Source organism: Chelon labrosus, assembly GCF_963514085.1.
Source record: "Chelon labrosus genome assembly, chromosome: 22".
In the NCBI taxonomy this organism is placed as follows: Eukaryota; Metazoa; Chordata; class Actinopteri; order Mugiliformes; family Mugilidae; genus Chelon; species Chelon labrosus.
In genome coordinates, this window is record NC_140355.1 from 8,395,574 (window position 1) to 8,417,467 (window position 21,894).

General features: G+C 42.7%; 1 protein-coding gene across 3 annotated transcripts in view; it reads left to right on the forward strand.

Moving 5' to 3' along the window:
* The window catches only part of palm2akap2 (PALM2 and AKAP2 fusion), a 78,183-nt gene that overhangs the window by 44,228 nt on the left and 12,061 nt on the right, over positions 1 to 21,894 (forward strand). For all 3 annotated transcript variants that reach the window (XM_084572477.1, XM_084572475.1, XM_084572476.1), the window contains one exon: positions 3,029 to 3,114. In XM_084572477.1, the coding sequence (XP_084428603.1) occupies positions 3,029 to 3,114 (86 nt within the window). The remainder of the gene's footprint in view (positions 1 to 3,028; positions 3,115 to 21,894) is intronic.

The following is a 21,894-nucleotide window of genomic DNA, read 5'->3' on the forward strand; positions in this document are numbered from 1 at the left end:
GGCAAATGTGATTTGTTACCTTTCACCACTGGGTACAGCCACAGGAAGGTGAGAGCTGTAGGGAAGTAGATAAGGAGAAATGAAGGAAGCACGAGGGCTTATTTGTTTTTGTGGGGATAGTAGGAAGAAGGAAATGTCAAGAAAGGGGAGGGAAGGATGCCAATTATCAGGAAAATATAAGAAAGCTAGATTGAGCAGTATTATATAATATACATAAATGTAGTTTTGCTATGAGAGTTTGCTACTGCAAGAAATTAGGCAACAATACTGTATTGAATATGCATGTCACTAAAGTCAGTAATGGACAAAATCTTCTTGAGTTCTTCTTGAGAAAATCTTGAGAAAATCAACATAAACGAAAGAAACGGGTTAGTCAACGATAAGAAATATTCATACAGCACTATCCTGTATGACTAGTACACTGTAAACCCTATTAATAATGACTTATGCAGCATTTGAGCTGTGTCATCTGTCTTGTGATAGGTGTGCGTCTTTCTTGAATGACACACTGTTATTGAGCAAAACACGCGTGATCCGAGGCGAGCGGCAACAAACGTGACACGCACTTTCCCAGAAACCATAACACAAGGTGATTAATGATTATATTGGAGACATCTTGACAGCCGGACGACATCTGGGAACGACATTTAGGCCCCACGCGCACTCTCTCTTTCTCAGAGCACAGGATGGGTGTGTATTCCGCGATAATAAACACTAATCGACTTATCTTTAGCCTGATGTCTTTTACACAAACCATGACTGCATGATTATTGCACCCTCTCACGCTGACTCCGCTCATGACAAGATGATAATACGTGTGCAGAGGGTTATTTCGCCGTCAGCGCGCATCAGGTGACTAGTTAGATTATAGTTCATGACTTTGTGTTTTAATTCTACGAGTCGAACTGCAAGATGCAGACAACAATAGGATAGATATATATATAAAAAAAGAAACAGACATTTTTAAGTAGTAAATGATGATCCAAAAGGCTGGTATAATACTGTGCAGCACGAAATGTTCTGATATCTTACTGAAAGTATTAATACAATATTATTATCACTGCTGATGCTACTAACTCTGCTCCTGCTACTATCACTTTATGCCTCTACCACTACTACCATTGTCACTATTCTTATGTTTAATGTCTTGTAATTTAATTTTCACTCAAGTATTTTCTGAGTGGGAAATCCTTGAAGACGTTTCACCCATCATCCAAGTAGCCTCTACTGTTCTGTTTCCATCTAATGACGCAAGAATGGATTTTCCTGGGTGAAATAATGTGTGTATTAATTATGACTCAGCTCCATTAATTGACAGCAAAGCAGCATGCACAAAAGCAAAAGTGGAATGCAGCCATATTTAAGAATAAGAATAAGAAAAACCTTTATTTGTCCCACAATGGGGAAACTGCAGTTTGCAACAGCATACAGAAAGGGCAGAGATTGCACAGACTGGTGTAGCTGGGTTATAAAGTTATTACACCATTAGGTGTAATATTAGGAGTGCTCGTTTTGAAGCCTAACAGCAGCAGGAAGGAAAGACCTTCTGTATCTTTCCTTCACACTATTCCAAAACGCCCCTAATCCCAAGTGAATATTGGGTCATTTTCAGACACTAGTTACGTGAGTTTCACTTACAGATGATTCCAATAAAAACCTAAACTAAACCACCAGTCATTTAGAACCATAGAAGTTACTTTGATGAGATGACAACTACGGTAACGGTAGCACTAGCAGTGGTAGTTGAAGTAGTACTAGCAGTAGCATTGGTAGTTACAGAGCAAATCTGTTTTGATGCATCCACGTTCTACTCATGCAGCAGTGCAGCTCCTTCGGTTGCAGTGAGCAACTAGGCGTAAGGAGGTTGAAGATGATGGCATTTGAAATCCAGTGTACTCCTCAGGGTGGAAGTGGGTCACTGAATCAGCAAAAAAAACAACCAAAATAAAGCACAGGTAGAGAGCGCACTGAAGACATGCTCATACGGATGATCCTATTAAATAAAATAGTGTTCTCACAGGGAGCTGTGGGGTAGTGGTTAGAGGAGCAGCTCTGGGAACAGCACTGGTTCGATCCCGTCTCTGTCTACGGCACCTAAAACTCCCTGCTCCCTGTGCGCCTTGCGTGGCTGCCCACAGCTCCGAGTGTGCTCATTTGGTTGTTAAATGCGGAGAACAAATTCCTGGTGTGCGGTTTTGACACACTTCATTTTGACCAAAATTCATTTTGTACATTAGTGAAAACAAATTCATTTTAATGTGACAGCCCTGCCCTAAACCCTCCGTCACGGCTGTCGTAATGTTCAGTTTATGCTGAAACGGCATCAGAAAGGTTCATCATTTTAGAGGATGTCGATTTTGGTGATGTTAAACTGGATTGAATTAAACACAGAATTGTTTGTGTTATTTAGCCTGGCCCACTAGCTAAATGGGGGTGTCAAATGATGAACCATCATGAAGCTAAGATATACTGCTAGAATACGTGTCAAACGGCATATAATGGCATATAATGCAGATTTAATTAGCCATTGATTACAATCCACCACAAGGGCATGTGTGCAGGTTGTATAAATACGGAACGCTGCCTGGTAATATTACCATATCTACAGGTCAGATGCACGTTTGCGTCACTCGCTTTTCACAGTATCAGATTTGCATGGAGAAGACAGATGGATTACATCCTGTTGGAGCTTACGACACCAGATAACAGGCCAGAGGAGGCAAATTTTCTTATTTCATTAAGAAAATGAATAATGATTCAGTGGACGAATGGGAAAAGCTTGGAGCTTGGAGTGCAATTGAGTTGTTTATAGTGGAAATAAATGTGTTTAAAGGTTAGAGGAGAACCACTGTCACACCATTTTGACTCTAAATGCTCATGCGCTTTATCAGTTCAGATCACTTCAGATTTGATTATAGTTTTAGTCTGCAGGCATGACAACATTGACGTGAAATAAGCCACATGCAGGTGGAGAGCAACAGGAAAGAAGATGACAGTAACTATAACTTAATTTTTGTCTTTGTCACAGACTACAGCCGAATGCCAGGGGTTTCCATGACAACGGCTAATGGCTATCAAGCTCCCATTCCAACCAGACATCCTCACACCGCCATGGTGAGTAATGTGTATCTCTGAATTTACAACTAAATATAGGGCAAGTGTTACTCTGAGATATTATTCAAACACTGGTCAGAAAGCGGGATTTCACATCTAAAGAGAGTGGGACTAGACCGGGTGACTGTCTGCCAGGAAAACCTTTCATGATGTGGTTGTAAAGAGGGGACCATTTGTTCGCCCTTTATGGAAGATTACATGCACCCAAGCAGCAGAACCATTATCCGTCTTCTGGGCTGCCGCTCACTGAAATTGCGCCTACTTTATGTGTGTGTTTGAATGCGTTTGTGTGTTGCTGTCCAATTTGCCTCAGTGGGGAAAAGGTGGAGTTCAGAAAAGATGTGGAGGAAGAACAAATCATGCCAGGAACAAGACGGTGACGGTGCTGTGAGTTCTTTTCAGCCGCGCGGGGTGTTTTTGCCACGACATCGCTGTTGTTGACTACATGTGAGCCGGGTACAGAACATTCAGCCTGCTAACGTGAAAACGCAGCTCAAGCAGTAAAGGGTGGAAATTGCAAATGTGTGCTTTAAGAGAGATAATCCACCTGGAGCTCAGGCTTGTTCACGGTGTCCTCTAGGTTCTTTAGTGTAGCTTTTTTTTTTTTTTCTGCTGAATTGGATATCTGCTCAAGGGGCATATTTGGGATGCCATTCAGTTTTCGCTTTGTTTCCTTTCTGCAGGTATAAAAATGCTCTACAGTGTGAAGTGATGTCTCTTTACAGTGTTTCTATCATGGTTCATTTCTGACCTTATAGGACTATAGCCTTTCACCATTCTGTTGCAGTATCTGTAAACTGATATTATAATAAAATACTACATTTATAGTGACCTTCAGTAGACAAACCTCTACTGTGATATCTTTGATACTGTATTATACACCGATCAGGCGTAACTTTATGACCACCGTCCTGTGTGTATATTGTGTAGGTCTCCCTCCAAAACAGACTCATCAGAGAATGGACATGGACCTTCTGAGGGTTTGAGGTTCCTCTGTGGATCAGGCTTGTCCCAGTGCATCCCACAGATACTTGATCAGTTTGGGATCTAGTGAATTTGGAGGCCAGGTCAACACCTTGTGCTGTTTGTCATGTTTTTATGAGTTTGTGTGTGTGTGTCTGTGTCAGGCTGCATCCTGCTGGGGATGGCTGCTGCATTGCTATGGGGTGGGGGTGCCTAGTCTGGTCTAGGTGGGTGGTACATGTCTAAGTAACATCCACTCGAATGCCAGGTCCAAAAGTTTCCCAGCAGAACATTGTATTGTCACAAGATGGTCAATGTTACTTACTTCCCCTGCCAGTGGTTATAATGATGTGGCTGACTGGTGTATAAATACTATTTACTTACTTCTTGGGTAAACAGGGCAGCCTATTTAGCGGCGCCTGTTCTGGAGGGTTCTGAGCTCGTTTTTGTTTTTCTGAAAATGCCACCTGAGCACATTTGGTAGAGGAGGGCTGTTTGTCAGGGCCCGAGGTGTAGAGGAGGGGAGGCGGGGAGACAGACAGACAGACAGAGAGAGAGAGAGAGAGGTGGGGTACAGGGGCCGGCAGGTCGGCCTGGCTGAGCTGCAGTCAGATTGTTTCGCGGCTGAATAAATGAATGAAAGGCAGCACGGCTGTAACCTGATCCGCGCGGGTCGGCCTCATTGTGCTTGGCTGGAGCTCGCCGCCGGCCGGGCTCTCTCTCTCTCTCTCCGATTGTCTCTGGAACGGGACAGAAAACACTCCCGGGACCTCGCGAGCCCTGCATTATTCAGCGCGCGTGCCTAGAAGAAAAAAAGAAAAAAAAAGAGGGGGTGAGAGGAGAGGAGGGGAGGAAAGAGAGAAGGAGGAGAAAGAAGAGGAGGAGGAGGAGGAGGAGGAGTAGGGAACCGCCGGTTGGAAAAGCTGGCGCGTAAAGCTCAATGTCATCCCAGTCAGAGGCTGCCGTTACCGTTACTACCGCGAGCACACGAACACCCGTTACTTCTCGTGTTCGTCTGTTGCGTTGAACGTCCCGGCGACGGTTGGTGCAGCGGCTGCTTTATCGAGGTGAACACCGAGGAAGGGGACAAAGGGAGCTGAAGAAGGAGAAGAAGAAAAAGAGCAGGTCGGTTAATCTTCCGTCGTTAAAAACTAATCCGCTATTATTATAAGCTAATTAGCCGGTCGTAAGGAGCTCCGTCGACACACCTCCCTCCGCACAGGTAGATTCAATTTAAACAAAAGTACACAACAAAAACGTATATAACGCAAGTTCCCGTTAGACTGACAACTCCAAAGCAGCTTGGGGCATCCAGGGAAAGTGTACAGGCGGTGGGGTTTGTGCTGTCAGTTAATGGGTTTAAGGTGCTTTCGGTTCTGTGTGTTGTTTTCTGGTTAACAGAAACAGGGTCTGTCATTACACTGACTGGCTTTAAAGTGAAGAGGACACGGGATACCGCACCCTCCTTTCAAAAGAGACACACAGAGAGAGAAAGAGAGAGAGAGGGAGAGAGAGGCACAGCCAAAGGAGGTCAGTGGACCAGACTGCTTGCTGCAGTGGTCTCCCTCCGTCTCCTCGAGCTCCTCCTCTGCATCACTTTAACCTACATACAGGAATGACCTTAACCTGGTTTCCATCCTCCACGCGCTGAATGACTTAGCAAGACAGCTGCGTTGATGCTTGCTCTTGTCTTTTCCCTCACCAAAATGTAGAGATATGTTGTTTTTCTTCAGCATCCAATCTAGCTACCCCTCTGCGTGTACACCACAGTGACTTGTCATCTTATTTTACAGTATTACTGTAGTTTGATAGTATTTCTGAAGGTGCTGGTGGTGTGCTGTTAAAGCTCTCTGAAAAAAAGTTGTTTGACCTGATTTGTGTGCTGCAGATTTTCTTTTTTTCTTTGCCCGCATCTGTTGCCAAGCAACTTAAATTTTTTTTTGCTGGGAGACTTTAGTCAATGTTCAAGGAGGGATGGACACGCTGGATTTAATTGCTTGATGCTTGTTTTTTTTAGTCGAATCATTCCAGTGTATTAATACTTCCCGATCATATATGGTCATTATGCAGAAACATTCCCTTTAAACACACACCTAGCCTGCTATATCTATATCTTGCTTCTGTTGCACCTTGCTGTAAATAAGCTGCACGGAGAGAAAAGAATAACCTTGGCCTTGTTCTATCGTTTTCAGTCGCGCTAATTGATTTTACTTCAGTGGTGCTATTGACATTTTTTCATGAATGCAGTGCCAAAGGTCGTGGTGAAGGCTTCGACAGCATTGTCTCTTGCTGTCGCTCTGTGAAGAGATTTCTTCCATGTGACGACCTTTATTTGTTTTTGCACTCAGTGTACTCAGCAGTTCCTTTAAGACGGGCAAACACAGCCAGCTGGCAAGAGGAAAATGAGGATGCAAAGGAGGCCAGCGGTACAAGAACGATATATCTTCAGATCAGTTTTGCTCCATATAATTTTGTCCAATTACAGAGGGAGCAGTCCGTGCTTAAGTCACTCCTCAGGTAGGTTTGCAGTGCACTAGAACTGTAACCTGTAGGTCAATGATGAAGCCACTGATGAGGTTCTGGTCAGATATGATCAGTCACATCCAATATTAAAGGGCAAACAAAGCGTAGTTGAGGTTTAAGGCTGTTTTTATTGACCACACTCTGTTTGGAGTAGCTCATCATCAGCGTTCACTGTTTTGTGTGGTCATCATTTGTGACTGGTAGCTGATTCTGGAAATAACGACGCCAAGCATGAAACTGCCAACTCAGAGGGAGCGACTGCCAATACCTCCGCTGGGCCCGGGGACGGCAAAATCAAAGCAACCTCTGCAGTTCAGTTTAATAGTCGATGACGGGAGACGCTGAATGTCCCGCTGACGCGGTCGGTGTTCGATAACTTAGCTCGAGGTTTCTGCGTGTTTGCGTGGCGCGTCCCATGGAAACACACTTTCCGTCCACACCCCTCTCGACACCGTGGAGTGTGTGAGAACACTGACGGGAAAAACAAAGTTATCTGTGATGTCTTCTTCCTCCGAGCCTCTCCCTCTTCCCAGAAAGCGCGCACACACACACACACACACATACACACATAATCACAGGTTATATAACAGCTGTGTGCGGACGATTCTAAAGCTTGCTGTGCCAGAAGTACACAGGAGGTGGAAATAGGAACGAGGCACTGCAGGAGAGACGGGATGACAGAGGCCGACGTGATGACTGGAGATAATAGGTGCACAGAGAAATAAAGGGCGGCGCAGGTGCTTATGGTGCGGGTTCGTTTGAGGAGCGCATGTTAGGAGAGGGAGGAAAACGTTAGGGAGGATGCAGCTAGGAAGTCTGTTCAGCTTCACACCACTCGAAGTGTTGTTGACATTAACTGGCCGATGACCTTTCAGCGGCTGATCTGTTGTTGGGCCTCCGCTGGCCGTCGTCCAGGAGGAGAGTGATCCTCCACCTTGTGTTATGGGATGACTTCCCAAACATTACAATAAAATGAATGGCGCCCGAATGGACTAACCCACGTTGTGGAAACACAGTACGCCTCTTTGTTCATTAATGTGTTTATTATCAGCTGACAATGACTGCACAACATGAATGGGAAAGACGACATGTGGCTTGGGTGTTCGTCATGTGAGCGCCCCGCGGGCTGTTAAACCTAGCCTCGAAAATGATTTCCCCTGGATTTAAACAAAGCCTCCTCATGTTTGAGCCCGTCTGAAGCTGATGGAATTGTAAGTGGTTCTTCGGGGTGTGGATGACACTTGGTGGCTATTTTCGTTTGGCTCATGGGAGTAGATGACAGCTAAAAGTGATCAAGGGGCATAGTGTTGTCTGGTTTACTTCTCATAGCAGCTTCATTCGTAATGCAGCAAAGAGAGATGAAGGTCTAAAATAATGAATTTTTCAGTATGAAAATAATTAACATGCTATAGAAAAAGGAAACTTACCTTTGTCATGAGCACAAATTCTATGATTGCAAATGGTTTTGGTATATAGGTTTGCTATTTCCTAATAAAAAGCCTGGACTTTCATGACTTTTTTTTTTATGTTATTTACAGTCCATGTTTAAACTGTGTCTGTCTCGTTCACACTATTGTTTGGCATGGATTCTACCTCTGGCACAAGAAGTGGCTTCCCTCCAAAGCTCTGATTGTCTCGATCATTTCTCAGGCTAGGGATTCTCCAAACAAAACTGTTTCTCAAAAGACAAAGACGTGGACAGAAGTTTAGAGGTCTGTAAACAGGCTAATTTGAAGCTCAGGCTCTCCCTGCCACATCCATCATAATATTGCAAAACAACAGGGGCTTTTACAGCAACAGATGTTGTAATCAAATACCTAACAAGGTCCAACAGTCTTTTTTTTTTTTTTGCCATATTCCATCTTAGAAAAGCATTTTGTCCAGCCTATTGGTATTTGTGTTCCAGAGAGGAAGAGATCTGGAGGGATGCAGGAAATGTAACAATACAACCCAGCCATGTGATGTCCACCATTACACAATCTCCGCTAATCAGCATTGTCCACAGCATCCACCAACTATTGTTGTACCGCGCAACAGATCCCATTCATTTAACACAAAGCAAAGCACAAACCACCTGCTTGCACAAATGCTGTGTTTACAACAAATATGCACACAAAGACAATGAGAATGCAGTGCAAAGATGCAGGGAACGGGACGTATTTAAAAAAAAAAAAAAAAAAAAAAAGAAATTCTTCCATCAGACTCAACATTCCTCACTTTTCCAGCTGCCTAACACTTCCCCGACCAGAACAGTCTGACCAGAGCTGCCCGTAAAGTGCAAACACTTGGACTAAAAACAAAACCGTTGACTTTATCTGTGGTTCTGGGAAGTCAGGAGGGGGCCTGACCTCTAATCTCAGGGCTGCGCCTCACTAAAACAGTGCTAGGTTTTTCGTGGTGAAAAGCTGCAGAGGTCTTGTTATCACATTCCTGCTTCAGACTGGAATGTCAGAATTTCACTCTAGGTGTTGCAGAACGTGCGAGGAAGGCTCAGGGCACGTTGCTCTATTTTGGGTGGCGTTAATTCTTGTAAGACCCAAGCTGAGTCATTGGGCCATTTCTTCAAGATTTGTTTTACTGTACACTTGGGGTTCAGCCATCTGGTCTGTGCCTGTCACAATGGTAAATGACTAACAACTAGCATGCTGTTCCAATTGGGATGGGGGAGACTGATTTGCATGTAGTCGTGCAGGATTGAAATTACTTTTTTCAAGTGTGAGAACACACTGTTATCATTGCAACTGCTGTATGGAATAGTTTGTTAAATGTTAATAACATTTGGATTAAAAAAAAAACAGTATTAGGTCACTATTAGGTCACTTAAGGTTGTTATTCTATTGATGCACGGTTCAAGAAATGTACTTAGACTGAACCAGTTTTAGTTTATGCAGTATTAGTATGCACATGTATACCAGATATAAATTCAGCTGTATATGTTGCATTGAAAATAGTTCTGATGGGAAAAGGACACCCAGAAGTATCCATATAAATAGATGGCACTGTAATTGTTAGGCTCAGATGTGTTTATTGCCCCAGCCTGTTTTTGTCCTGTGTGAAGCCTCCTTGCTCTGTCTAAATACTGCAGGCTAATGAGCTAGCTGCCGGAAATAGACTGGTGATTAACACGCTGCTTTTCACAGCGTCAGACGGAGCAGAGCTAGTTAATGCTATAAACTAACAGTGGGAAGAGGTTCACTCTCTTCGGACAACACTGCTAGCGTGCTCTGCCTCTTGGTTAGGAGGAATCAGCTTTTGCTCTTTAATAACTCCAGGGCAACTATGCGGCTTGAAAACACGGAGACGGGATGTTATTTCTAAAAACAGTGCAAATACCATGCTGAAGAAAAGTGGACTGGTGATGGAGGATAAGGTCAGACTCAAATCTTGATACGTTCGCTATGTTTGTTATGTTATGACATTTTACTGAAGTTGTATTATTTGACTTGGGACCAGCTTTCCTTGGAGGTATTGTTTGACAAGGTGGTGACTTTTTCAATAGAGTATTACTTAATTATATTATTCTGTTTTGGTAGGTGTGTCAAATTGCCTGAACATAGGAAGCTTTTATCCCAGTGTGCTGTAATGTCACTGATCTTACCGTTCTCCATTATTTGACTTCCACGTAAGGCCGTGCTAAATTTTCTCTTTTGAGCAATTTATGTTCTACCTGGAATATGTGGCGCTCGTAGGTGAAACCCATTAGTTGTGTTTGACTGGTTGCAAATTGGCCTTATTTTTGCATAAAAACCAGCACCTACTGCCAACAAAAAATCGACAACATGCAAGTGTAATTAACTTGTTTTTGGAAACTAAAATCAAATCCAACAACCAATCCAGTAATTTGAGTGCAAAACAGCTAAAAGCCACTTTGCATTAATTATACACCATTTTCTTGGTTTTGTGTGAAGCTAATGGGCTCTTTTCGCTCCACATAAAAGCCACAAAAAGCTCGCATGGCCGCAGCTTCTCTGACCACATGTCTTAATTTTATTCAGAACCTTTTGCCCTGTTAGCCAGTTATGCTCGCTGTGTGGTCTCTGTGCTGAGAGTACTGTGGGACACAATACTAAAGTGGGCTGATTCACGCTGGGAAAGGATTAGAATTATATGCTCGGTGGCTTTTCCTCCACACACAGATACGCACAGCCGCATTGTTGAAACCCTCAGGCTCATCCAGCCATGTGAAGGTTACAGTTTGGGAGTTAAATGTCATAAAGGCAAGCAGCTGATAAGATGAAGAAGAAGAAGAAGAAGAGCTGCTCTTGTGCTTCACTGTGTGCATGCTGTGATGTGATGATGGGATATCAAATGAGGGGAACGATAGTTGGCAGCATGTGCCGTGTCCTGCTGGATTAACCACAGCAGAGCAGAGGGCTGGACTGTTACGTAACCGGTGGAGTTGAAGGGAAGGAGGGGAAGAAAGCTACGTGTCCCGAATACCCACAAACAAACTTCATTGGTTTGTCTTCGTTCTGCTTTAAGTGGACAGTCACAAATGATATGACGCAGAGATATATTTCAGTGGTAGAATGCAACAGTAAGTTTAAAACTTGGTCAAACTACGTTGAAGTTTTAGTGGAAGACCAACAAAACCATTTAATGCCATAATAAAGTCATATTGGTTTCTTTTTACTCTATAATAACCAGATAAAACAACCTGCCCGATCCAATATGCAGGCAGATTTTCATACCATAATGACATAATCATAGGATGATGAAATCTATTAATAGTCACAGTTGTGCAGGCCTCTCTAATATCTAAACGTATTACTCCTAATTAAAGATGCCTGGTCCATTTAGTCAATTGGATACTAATCAAATTAACTTATTACACTTGGCTATGGCTCCATCGCTGTTTCTTGCTGCCTGATGGCAGTAATTGAATTAGCACTAAAATAATGCTTTCATTAATAATTTCCAGAAACATTGATCCATTTTGTTGCCGTGTTATGCCAGATATTTAGATTAGACCCGGGTGACATCACCTTCAATTAGTATCGCAATAAATTGTCACATTTAGTTCAGTAACACTTAATTTGACATTTTCTTTATGAATCTATGCTATTCTTTGACAGTGAAATGGTAATGGCCTTGCTTTTATGTAGCGCTTTTCTACCTATTGGCACTCAAAGCGCTTTTACAGTCACAGACACATCTACCCATTCGCTCACACAAGCACACACACATTCACACACCAGTGCCACGCACTGGGAGCAACTGGGGGTTCAGTGTCTTGCTCAAGGACACTTCGGCATGTGGCACATTCCGGGGAATCGAACCGCTAACCCTCTGGTTCGTGGACAACCCGCTCTACCTACTGAGCCACAGCCGCCCTGAAATCTGTGCCCTAATCCTCTACAGTCTTAATGGTAACATGTATGCAATTATCAGCACTTAGATTTTTTTTTTGGACTTGCAGAAAATAAAAATGTTCGCTTGAAAGCCTTTTCAACAGGCATGTGGTTACATCCCGATCATTGCAGCCCGCAACAGAACAGCCAATCACCGGCTTTGTTCAGCCGAGCATGAGGGCACTAGCTAATTTGCTGGACGAAGGTTAAACCAAATCGGGGAAGAACAAAGAGTAACTGCTGGGGAGAGAGGAACATTTTTGAAAGATTGATAACACGCAGTTCTCACAGAAGGCTTGGCTCAGTTATAAAGAGGCACTGTGCGTACTAGGTGATTCATGTGTAATAATGTCATCATACCAGACCAGACCGATGTCAGGTCATATGGCAAAACACTTTTAGAAGGGTTTGGTAATATAGCATGCTGACGCTAAAGCATACTGTACGTACTATGAGCAAGATTTGAATGTTTGGACGTGAATACTTAGTCTAATGTTGATGAGGCTAGCTTCATTATTGGGAAACTACAGAATGACATAAAAGCCTCCAAAAAAAATGGACTCACCCTTTAACCCGTGCTTATTATGCACCAATGACTGACTCACTGTGCATTGACTGCCACATAATACACACAGCGCACCATTTCACTGGGCAACCAGCCCAGCAAAGTCCAGTTTGTTTTGCTTCCACAGCATGAAATATTATTATACACACACACAGATCTGCCTTAAATCAATACAGTCGCTGTCTTTACTCCAAGACATACAGTTAAGAAATAATGGTCGGCTGTTCAGTGTTACTGCTGGACTGTGTATTCTCCCAGTTAGCCCTGTACTCGCGCTGGCTGTGTTAATCTGGATGTCCGTCCTGTGCTTAGAGAGCTTGTGTACATAACTGGTCACACTCGCCGGCTACAGACCTTTCTGCTTAAGAGCCCTCAGCTGTGAGCATGTGTGTGCGTCTGTGTGTGTTTGTGTGTGTGTGGAGTGTAGCATTAGTATTCAGCCTGTTGAATCCCACTGAAGCTCTCGTCAGGCCCTTTGTTGTCGTTCCATGAAGGGGTCTTAGGGGGTCTGGGATGTGTGTGAGCGGTGTCATGAGCCGTTTCGAAAGAGACACAAATAGTTGCTATGAATCCAGACATGCAATGCATTCCTCGGTAACTTTCAAACCTCAAAAGGGATTTTAACATGATTTCAGTCTGGCTGTTGATTCAAGCTCTCTGGCGGATGGTAGGTGAAATTCACCTTCATTATTATTCTCTTGCAGTGCTGCAGCATGCTGCCGCTTTGCTTGGGTGTCTGTGTATGTAGCTGTGAGAAGAGGCACAACAGACCTTATTATACTAGTTGTAGCTGAACAAGATCGACGTTTCTTTGTTGCAACCGTACTGCTTTGCTGTTCCTTAGGTTTGTGGATGCTGATTCAAAGCTGCTAACAGGAGATTAGCCAGCTTTAAAATATTTAAAATTGTTTTGTAGAACCGAAATGTAAATAAGCCAATTATCATTGTTTAATGTTTATAGGTTTTAATTAATTTGTGCATGTTGATCACGGTGAACTTCCTGACCCATTGCTTGTAGTTTGTGTTTGCGTGTCTGTTTTTGTGCAGGTGGTCTCTATGTTTTGGTGTATTTCCTGTGTTGAGGGCCATTTCCACAGATACAAGTTAGCACAACTTCCTGGTTTCCTGTTTAGAAGACATGTGAATGATGATAGGCTTTTATCCAATCAGTTGCTTCCTCTTTTTTTTTTTTTTTTTTTTGTGTTTGATTCAGTGAAGATTGATCACCATCCACTGTTTATTTTGTCGTTGCTATTTTGATCGTGCAGAAAGACTGTCTTCAGAAAATCTGAAACTGGAGGATAGAGGTGGAGTAGACTTAAATTTCAGGCTCTGCTGGACTCGGTGATCGCCAGCAGCCACCTGAAAGCGGTTGCCTTTGATCGAACTTCATAACCTGAAAAACATACACAATGAACATAGTTCATAGACGACTGACATTTTCTTCTCAGTCTAAACAACAAATTCGAAATCCTCCCTTCCTGTTCTGGAAATGTCTGATGTCCACCCAAATCAGTTTTTAAATAGTCTGGAAAATACACCACGCTGGTCCAGTCATGCTTTCTTTTGGGTCTCCGGTTAAAAACTTTTAAAACCTTTTATTTGATTATATCAGAAAATGTACAGCTTTTTTTATTTTTCACCCCACATGCAGTTTCATTACTTTTAATTACCACCTACTGCATATCTTGTACTTGTTGATGAGGCTAAGGAGATCTCATCACATGTTGACACTGTTCATAATTGACTGAGGTTAATGACAAATTACGTGCGTACAACATATCGCCACAGTCTCTCAGTCCTTTCCCTTCTTTTAGTGCTTTCCAAGAAGGAAAAGCCAGACCGATGTTAATCCGTGTTTGTCCTCGCTGTCGATCACTTTCCTTTTTAGACTGTAATCCCTCCTCAGGGAGTTTGTTTTTAATATGGTGTATCTGAGACTTGTCTTGGATGCTTTCCATAATCTGTTTTATTCTTTCTTATGTTTTTCTTCCAGTCAATCATTGGTTAAGGTTAAGGTAAAAGATGTTGCTACTGTACCAGTGTAGGAATAAGACAGATTTATTACAGATTTAAGACTCAGCTCTGCTTTGAGATGCTTTACTTGCCATATCAGCATTGTTTGAACTTGTTTGGCAAGGGCTTGAATGTAACGGTTGTTCATTTCTATGTAAGCCCTGCCCTGTTGCTTTTTCATTAACAAAGACCACATCTTAATTGAAGCAAGGAAGCTTGACAGGACCTGAGGGAAATAAACGGACAAATGAGAGGGGTTGAAGGAAAGGGATAAGAGGGATCAAATGTGGAAATGGAGGATGGCCTTCTGTCAAGGAGGAACCCAGGGGGTGAGACTCAGGGTGGGTCAGGAGTCTTTGTCTCCTTGTCCCCTGCATTAAAAAAAAAAAGGGAAAGGAAACAAAGAAAAAAGCAAAATGGGGTGAGGGTTGAGAATGAGACAAACATAGAGACAGAGGGCATAGACACACTTTTGTAGGTAAGCATGGGAAATAGATTGACATGAGGCGTGGCCTTATTCCTGAACAGTTATAATAACTTCATGAATGAGTACGTACTCTACCATTAATACCTACACTTTGTATATAACACATTTTTAGGATTCAAGTTCCAAACTCTTGTACAATTAGTTGCTTATGCTCGTTGCCTCTGATAAACACAATAAGGCATTGTTGCTGTTTACACATGGTGTTGTCCAGTTGCAATTTATTGCACGGGATAACCTGTTTCAGTCCAAAATGCGTCAAAATAGATACACAATTCACTACTGAAAGACTTTTATTGTGACTTCAAACTTGCTTGTGTTAGATCCATATCGTCTTCCCCATGTAGTATGCACAATCACATGTTTAAACCGACCCTGACTGTATACCCTGGAGCCACTCTGCCATGACCTCATTACTAATAAAAGTGATCTACGTCCAGGCTGGGTATCACGACTGAAGAACAAGGTCCAGATAGATACGTCAGCTTCAAAAGTATTTTATTTAGTTATGAAATAGATTTTCACAGGGCCAATTTTGTCACCGGTTTCATAGATTTGTGGCATGTTCACAAAGTTTTACCTCTAGTTTACACATTTTGCATTTGACTTTGCTTTTGTCCAGCTCTTCTCTGACGTCATACTTTTTAAATCCAAAATGCTGCCAAACATCAGCCTTCACGCAGCTTTCAGGCAGATGTTTCAGGGGCCTCTAAGAGTTGTAGCCTCTGCCTCGCATGTGGACTAATCTGGTTGTGCAGGCATGCAAAATCAGTCATGAGTAACTAGCCCCACGGAAGATTTCTCAAACTGTGGACGCAAGAAATGGTGCATATTTAAGTAAACTGATCCAAGGCTTTTATGAATTGATAAGAGATCTGTCAAATCAAGATTGTTTTGACTCAGAACATTGATAAATATAATCAATTTTTTAGTTTTTTACATTGTGAAACCTTGATTTCTTACTGTATGTGCATAAAACTTTGGACTACTAATTTTCTGCATAGGTAGACATTTCTCACTTTCTGAAATGCTGCAGTGGTTAAGTATGTCATTCTATGTTTCGGATCAATTATGATCAGCTTCAGTGACATAAGACTGCTCTGGGCGCAACTCTTTATTGACTGAATAGTGTTGACCCAGTTGCATGTTTTCCCACATAAACATATGGCCCTTGCTGTCTTTCAGTCTGTCCATCTTTCTTTGTCTTTTCACCTGTAACAGTTTCTCCGTTATTTACAACAATCAGCCCGTCCCTCTATAAATCATCAGCGCCGGCAAACACTAAAGACCATCACAAGTCTCTTTGTGCAGTTCAGCCAACCCCGAAATTGAACTCCCCAGTGCATCTGCAATAATTGGGTTACTGTCCCAATTTTCTGTGACCGATTTCTCTTGATCATATGGCTCAGAGTTATTTCTAGCCTGGGAACTCACCAAGAGCTTTGACTTTTCCAACAGGGGCACCTAAAAGGGACAGGAGAACCAGGATTTTCTATCGGTGACGCAGCTCCACTCTTCATTTGTTTATTTGTTCATTTATTTTGCATTGTTGGGAGGATTCAATCTGCGTTTAGGGGGAAGGGGAAGCTATTGCTTGTCACACTCTGACAGGACGCGCAGAGGTCAATGGGCTCACGCTGGCTTTCTCAGTGCTTCCTTTGCCTTGGAAGGATAACCTCTCTGACCTCTGGACCACCAGGCTGTTCTCCACATGCTGTCCCATAAAAGAGTCTTTTTCTTGAAAGAAGAACTTCTTTTTTTGAAGTTTGAAAGCTGGTATTTCAGACCTGATACTCAAATATTACGGACTAATACAGCAAAATTTTTCACAGTAGAGAGAAGTGGCTAATTATAGCAAATATAATACCTGAGGAATAGGCTATACTATACTACTCTAACACAGTTTGTTTATGTTCTTGTTTGGCTTTTTAAAAAAATTATCCTTTTACCCCAAAAGGCTGAAATGCAATCTGATATTGGCACCTTGCGTGTAACTCCGTCCTCCATCATTTAGCAGCTGCAAACACAATAATGCTAATTGCGCTTGTAAATTCGAGGAAAGTGTTTCCAGTTCCATTGCGTCTCGATGTTGTGTTTGTCAGCAGAGAAAGTGAACCATGGCTCGGGACAGCTCTGGTTTCTAGCAGCCTGATCCGCTGACCCAACACATGCACGCTCACACAACACCAGCAGACACATGGATAGCCTTAGAGTAACCCTGGCATCTTTTTTCTTTGAAGTTACCAATACTTGATAGTTAGGGTTAGTGCTTTGGTGGATGAGTTCTCCCAGGAAGTTATATCTTTGTCAATATACCGGCGTCTAGCATTTAAGTTCTTCTCACTAATAATGAAATACTTTGAGGCTTAAAAGCTTTAAGACAGGATGAAGCAGCACGTCTCATTCTTTTTTATTAAAGGGTGGATACAACCAGTGAATCAGTCTAACCCTCATAAGGAACTGAGTCAACAGTCTCATACAGATGATGACAGAAGAAAACATCATTACCCTCTTATCACTCCCTCCCATTTCATCAGTCATCATCTCCTCATCATTGCCTCTGTGCCTGCCTCTTTCTCCCTGTCTCCTCACTTTTGACAGGGCCTGTAGGTTAAAAGGAAGGAGGGGAGCAGCATACACCTCGAAGGGGTTTGGTCTTACAGGAAGGGAGGAGGCGCATGGTGGATGTTTTTGGTCTGTGTGTGTGTGTGTGTGTCGGGGGGGCTCGCACAGAAGGGGTCTTTGTGCATGGGGGCGTCTGGACAAACGCACACACCCTCACACATGCACACACGCTTTTAGCCCATGACATCACAGCTTACCGTGCGCCCGGCAGGAATGTTACTGAGAAAGGAGAGGCTTTGTGGAGGAGAGGAAAGAGACGGGAGGGGAGGAAAAGGAGGAGAAGAAGAGGAGGAAAAGGCTTGGCCAGAGAAAAGTCGGCACTCCCACTATCTGGAACAGGACGGACCAGGGCTTGACTCAAGTGAACAGCGCTAAACTGGATAAAGCTTTTGAAAGGAAGACACACGAATAGCAGAAATTATTATATCGTTATATTATCAAACTTTCTGTTCAGCATGGATTTACAACTGTCGGTAAAATAGATGAATCTACTGGTACATGTAAGAGCAGCAGGTGAGTAGTGACCCTGTTTGTGATGTTTTAGATGGATCATAACTTTATTTGGTCAGAAATAATAACAGAGGACAAGCGAAGCAGTTAAAATATCGAGCCTTCAATATTGTTGTAAAATATTTATGTCCAGTCTTAAATAGTTTTGAGCTAGAGCGTGTGAATATGAACTGAAGACTTAAAGAGAAGAAGAGAAATAAATCCAGTCCATAGACAGACTCGCATATTTTAGATTAGGTATTGATGTCAGAGTTGAAATACTGTTGCTGTGTTTGTCCAGATGTTGCATCATAATGTTAAAATGCGCACTCTGACCAACTGATTCCTCTGTTTCTGGCCTGACGTTTTTCCCAGCTGCTCGTTCCCTTCCACAAGCCATCTGTCTGCTGACACAGCCAGCCAGTTACCTAACATTTATCAATTTAACCACTGATTCAGTATGTCAGTGATGTACCATCGCTGTTATCTTCCTTAAAGGGAGGGTGACTGAAATCATGAATAAGTACTGGATAACGCTGTTTGGCCTGGGTTCACGAAACAGGCTGTTTGGATATAAGAACACCAGGCTAAGCGAGCAGCAGGCTCTAGTTTCTATACGGGATCATATTTAGCCAGGAAACGGAGCCGGGAACAGTGACTGCACTGGGCTACACAGGAGCTTAGTTTGTGTGTGTTTACGTGTGTCTGGGGATGTATACTATCATATCTTTATTTTGTGTTTGCCATGTGTTCAGCCTGAAGTATGCGCTCTAAGAGAGGGCGTGATATTGTAGTCATGGAAAGTGTGTTAGTAAAGAGAAACCGAAAGATAGCGTCTGTGAAACTTAAAGATTGTGACTGTCTTTCCCGTCAGGATGTGGTCGGGTGTATCCTCATTCTGTTGAATACGTTCCAGTGTCGAAACCCCCTCAGCGTCTGAGGCATGTAGATGAGTGTGTACGTCCAGATGTGGTGTTTACGCGGGTGTGTTTGCGATTGTTACGCATCGCAGTCAGAGCTTAAGCATCTCCAGATGTGATAGATGGAGATATTCACGGGAAAATAAAACTGCACCAGTGACTCAGATCAACTCCTGAGGAATGACTTCTTAGGAATTCCTCCTTACGATATCAGTCGGATTATTGAGACGCCTGAGTGAGAGTGGGAGGACAATTTTCTTAGCTTTAAATCTACCTAAAAACTAACCCTAAAATGGACCTAACCCTTTACACTTATTCTAAACACAAGTCCTAACCCCGACAAGACTCTGTAAATTAGAAGGAAGTCTCAAGATGTCTTCACTGTATACAGTTTTCCTCAACTTTCTTTCCTTTTTAGGAAAAACTCTACACAGAGTTTTGACATCATGGCGGTGGTTGTATTATAACATAGACATTCATCTGTATTTACATACTTTTAGAAAGTGCTGCTCAAAGGGCTAAAACACATTTCTGATGAAACAGGTTATCCCGTGGGAGACATTCATCATCATTTTTTATTGAGGTTCCTGTTTCACACTTGCATGCATTCACTTTCTCATGCGCACACACACGGTCTAGAGCAGGGTCTACAATGTCCTTCATCGCGAGTATTAAAGTCCGAGCCTTGAGGACAGCTAGTTATGCCTGGAATGTCAGTTCACCTCAAAGAGAGTCAGAAACACACACGGGAACACACACCTGCTATACAAGTACACGCACTTGAAAGAGCACACTTATGCATGCACCACTGCACGGCTACCGTCACACACACACACACACACACACACTTCTTTTTGGGCTCAGAGGAATTGCATTGCATATGAGACATTCCTGTATTGTAGTACTGTTTTCCTGAGGCAGTAACAGGATATCCTCCCCCTCTGTACTGACCTGCCTCATGGACACACACTCCTACACACACATTCTTGCGTGTGCACACTCATACAGAATATACAGTGGGTCAAGTAAGCAGTAGCAGAAGACCTCCTCTGGGTGAGTGCGTAAATAGAATGGACATCTGGTCCTCACATGGTCGCTAATGTAATTAACCGGGCGAAAAATCATTTGACCTGTTGATGGAGAGAGAGAGCGTGGGGGAGTGAGAAGAAAACAATGAAACTGGAGATGGAGGGAAGAGGAGGAATGAATGCAGCAGTTTGAACATGTCTGTGATATGGCTCTACGTCAATCACAGTGTGGTTAAACAATTCCCTGTGCTGAATATAAAAAGCTGACGTGTGGCTTGTGGTCAGCGGTATGATGTGGTGCTTTTGTTGGCTGTGCTAATGGATCCAGGGATGGCACTGTTGGTCCATCTATCGGCCCATTGCTGACTGGTCTAGTTTGCCATATCTGAAGAATGACAGATGGGATGTCCAGAACATTTGTAAAGACGTTAATGACTTTGGGGATCTCTTCTTCCCCTCTAGCATCACCATGAGACAAATGTCTCTCAAAAACCTGAATGGATTTTAAAAACACACAGACACAGAAGCGGTTATCTTCTGCAGGATTAATCAGACTTAATCTATCAGACTAGTAGATAAAATTCCATTACCCTAAGTTATGACTTGTGCTTACTAGCAAATGTTAGCTTAGTAAAATTACTAAATTGGAGTAGATTTGTCGATCAGTGGACCTAAATTGTTCGTTTAAGAAAATGTGTTTACACTTATATATACACTGTGTCACATTTTTCTTAATGAGACAGTTTAAAGTAAAGAATGTGCATGTGACAGAGCCACATGGGTCACCAAAATGCCCTCAGAGGATGTTTTTTTTTCTCAGAGGATGGTGGAGGAGAGGGCTATAAAAAAGAGAAACGTCAGGAGGAGAGGGGAGTGTCGAGGAAATTGTTGCTTCATCGTGAGGGAGACAAGGAGGAGGCTTTTCGAACAGAGCCACGCTGTTATAATCGTCCATGTGACTTCACTGACCAGAGAGGAAGCAAGAGAGGAAGGAAAAGTGCTGTGGAGAGGAAGAGGGGAGGACCAAGAAGCCAAAAGGGAGAGAAAACAGGGAGGAGTACTTTAGAAAAAAAAACATTTATCAGTAGAAATGTCCATGGACGTTATGTAATGGGAGTCTGATTGGAGGCTTTAGGTGTAGAATGGGGATAAAAACCAAAAACTTCCCTCTTACGGTTGTGCATGTGAGTGACATGTTAGAAAGACAGGGGTCAACGTCGTCCTCATGGAAGCTAAAACGTCCTTTAGGTAGAGGCGTAATGTGTCCAGGGCAGTAAAAAGGAAGCAAGTAGAGTATAGAGAGAATAGAGAAAGCTCAATAAAGACACATGGGTGTAACTGTAGCTGTTGACGTTATGCTAACAGTGTGTCTGGAATGTGTTAGTGGATAATTCACTAAACTAGGAGGTCACAGGTCTGATCCCTGCATGCCAAATGTTTGGGAATTTCTTGTCCAGATAAATCAGCCTCTAATACTGACAAGTGCAATATGGTTTAGACTTGAAAAATGTAAAAAAGGAAATGACATGTTCACAAAATGTAATAGAACAGGGAACATTCATGATATACGTTAATAACTGTCATTCGTCAGTATTATGGTTATATCACTGGATAAAAGGCTTCCACACACTGTGAACTAAAGCCATCTGTGTCTGTGAAGGTTCTCAGTCATCCAGGTCATGATATATCCAAAAAAGGTTTAAAAAAGGCAACTGGACTTGTAGAGTTTTTTGAGAAGATGTTTCACCACTCATCTGAGTAGCTTCTTCAGTTATAGGGGAGTAGAAGTTGGTTTGGAAGTTTGAGGTTTAAATAG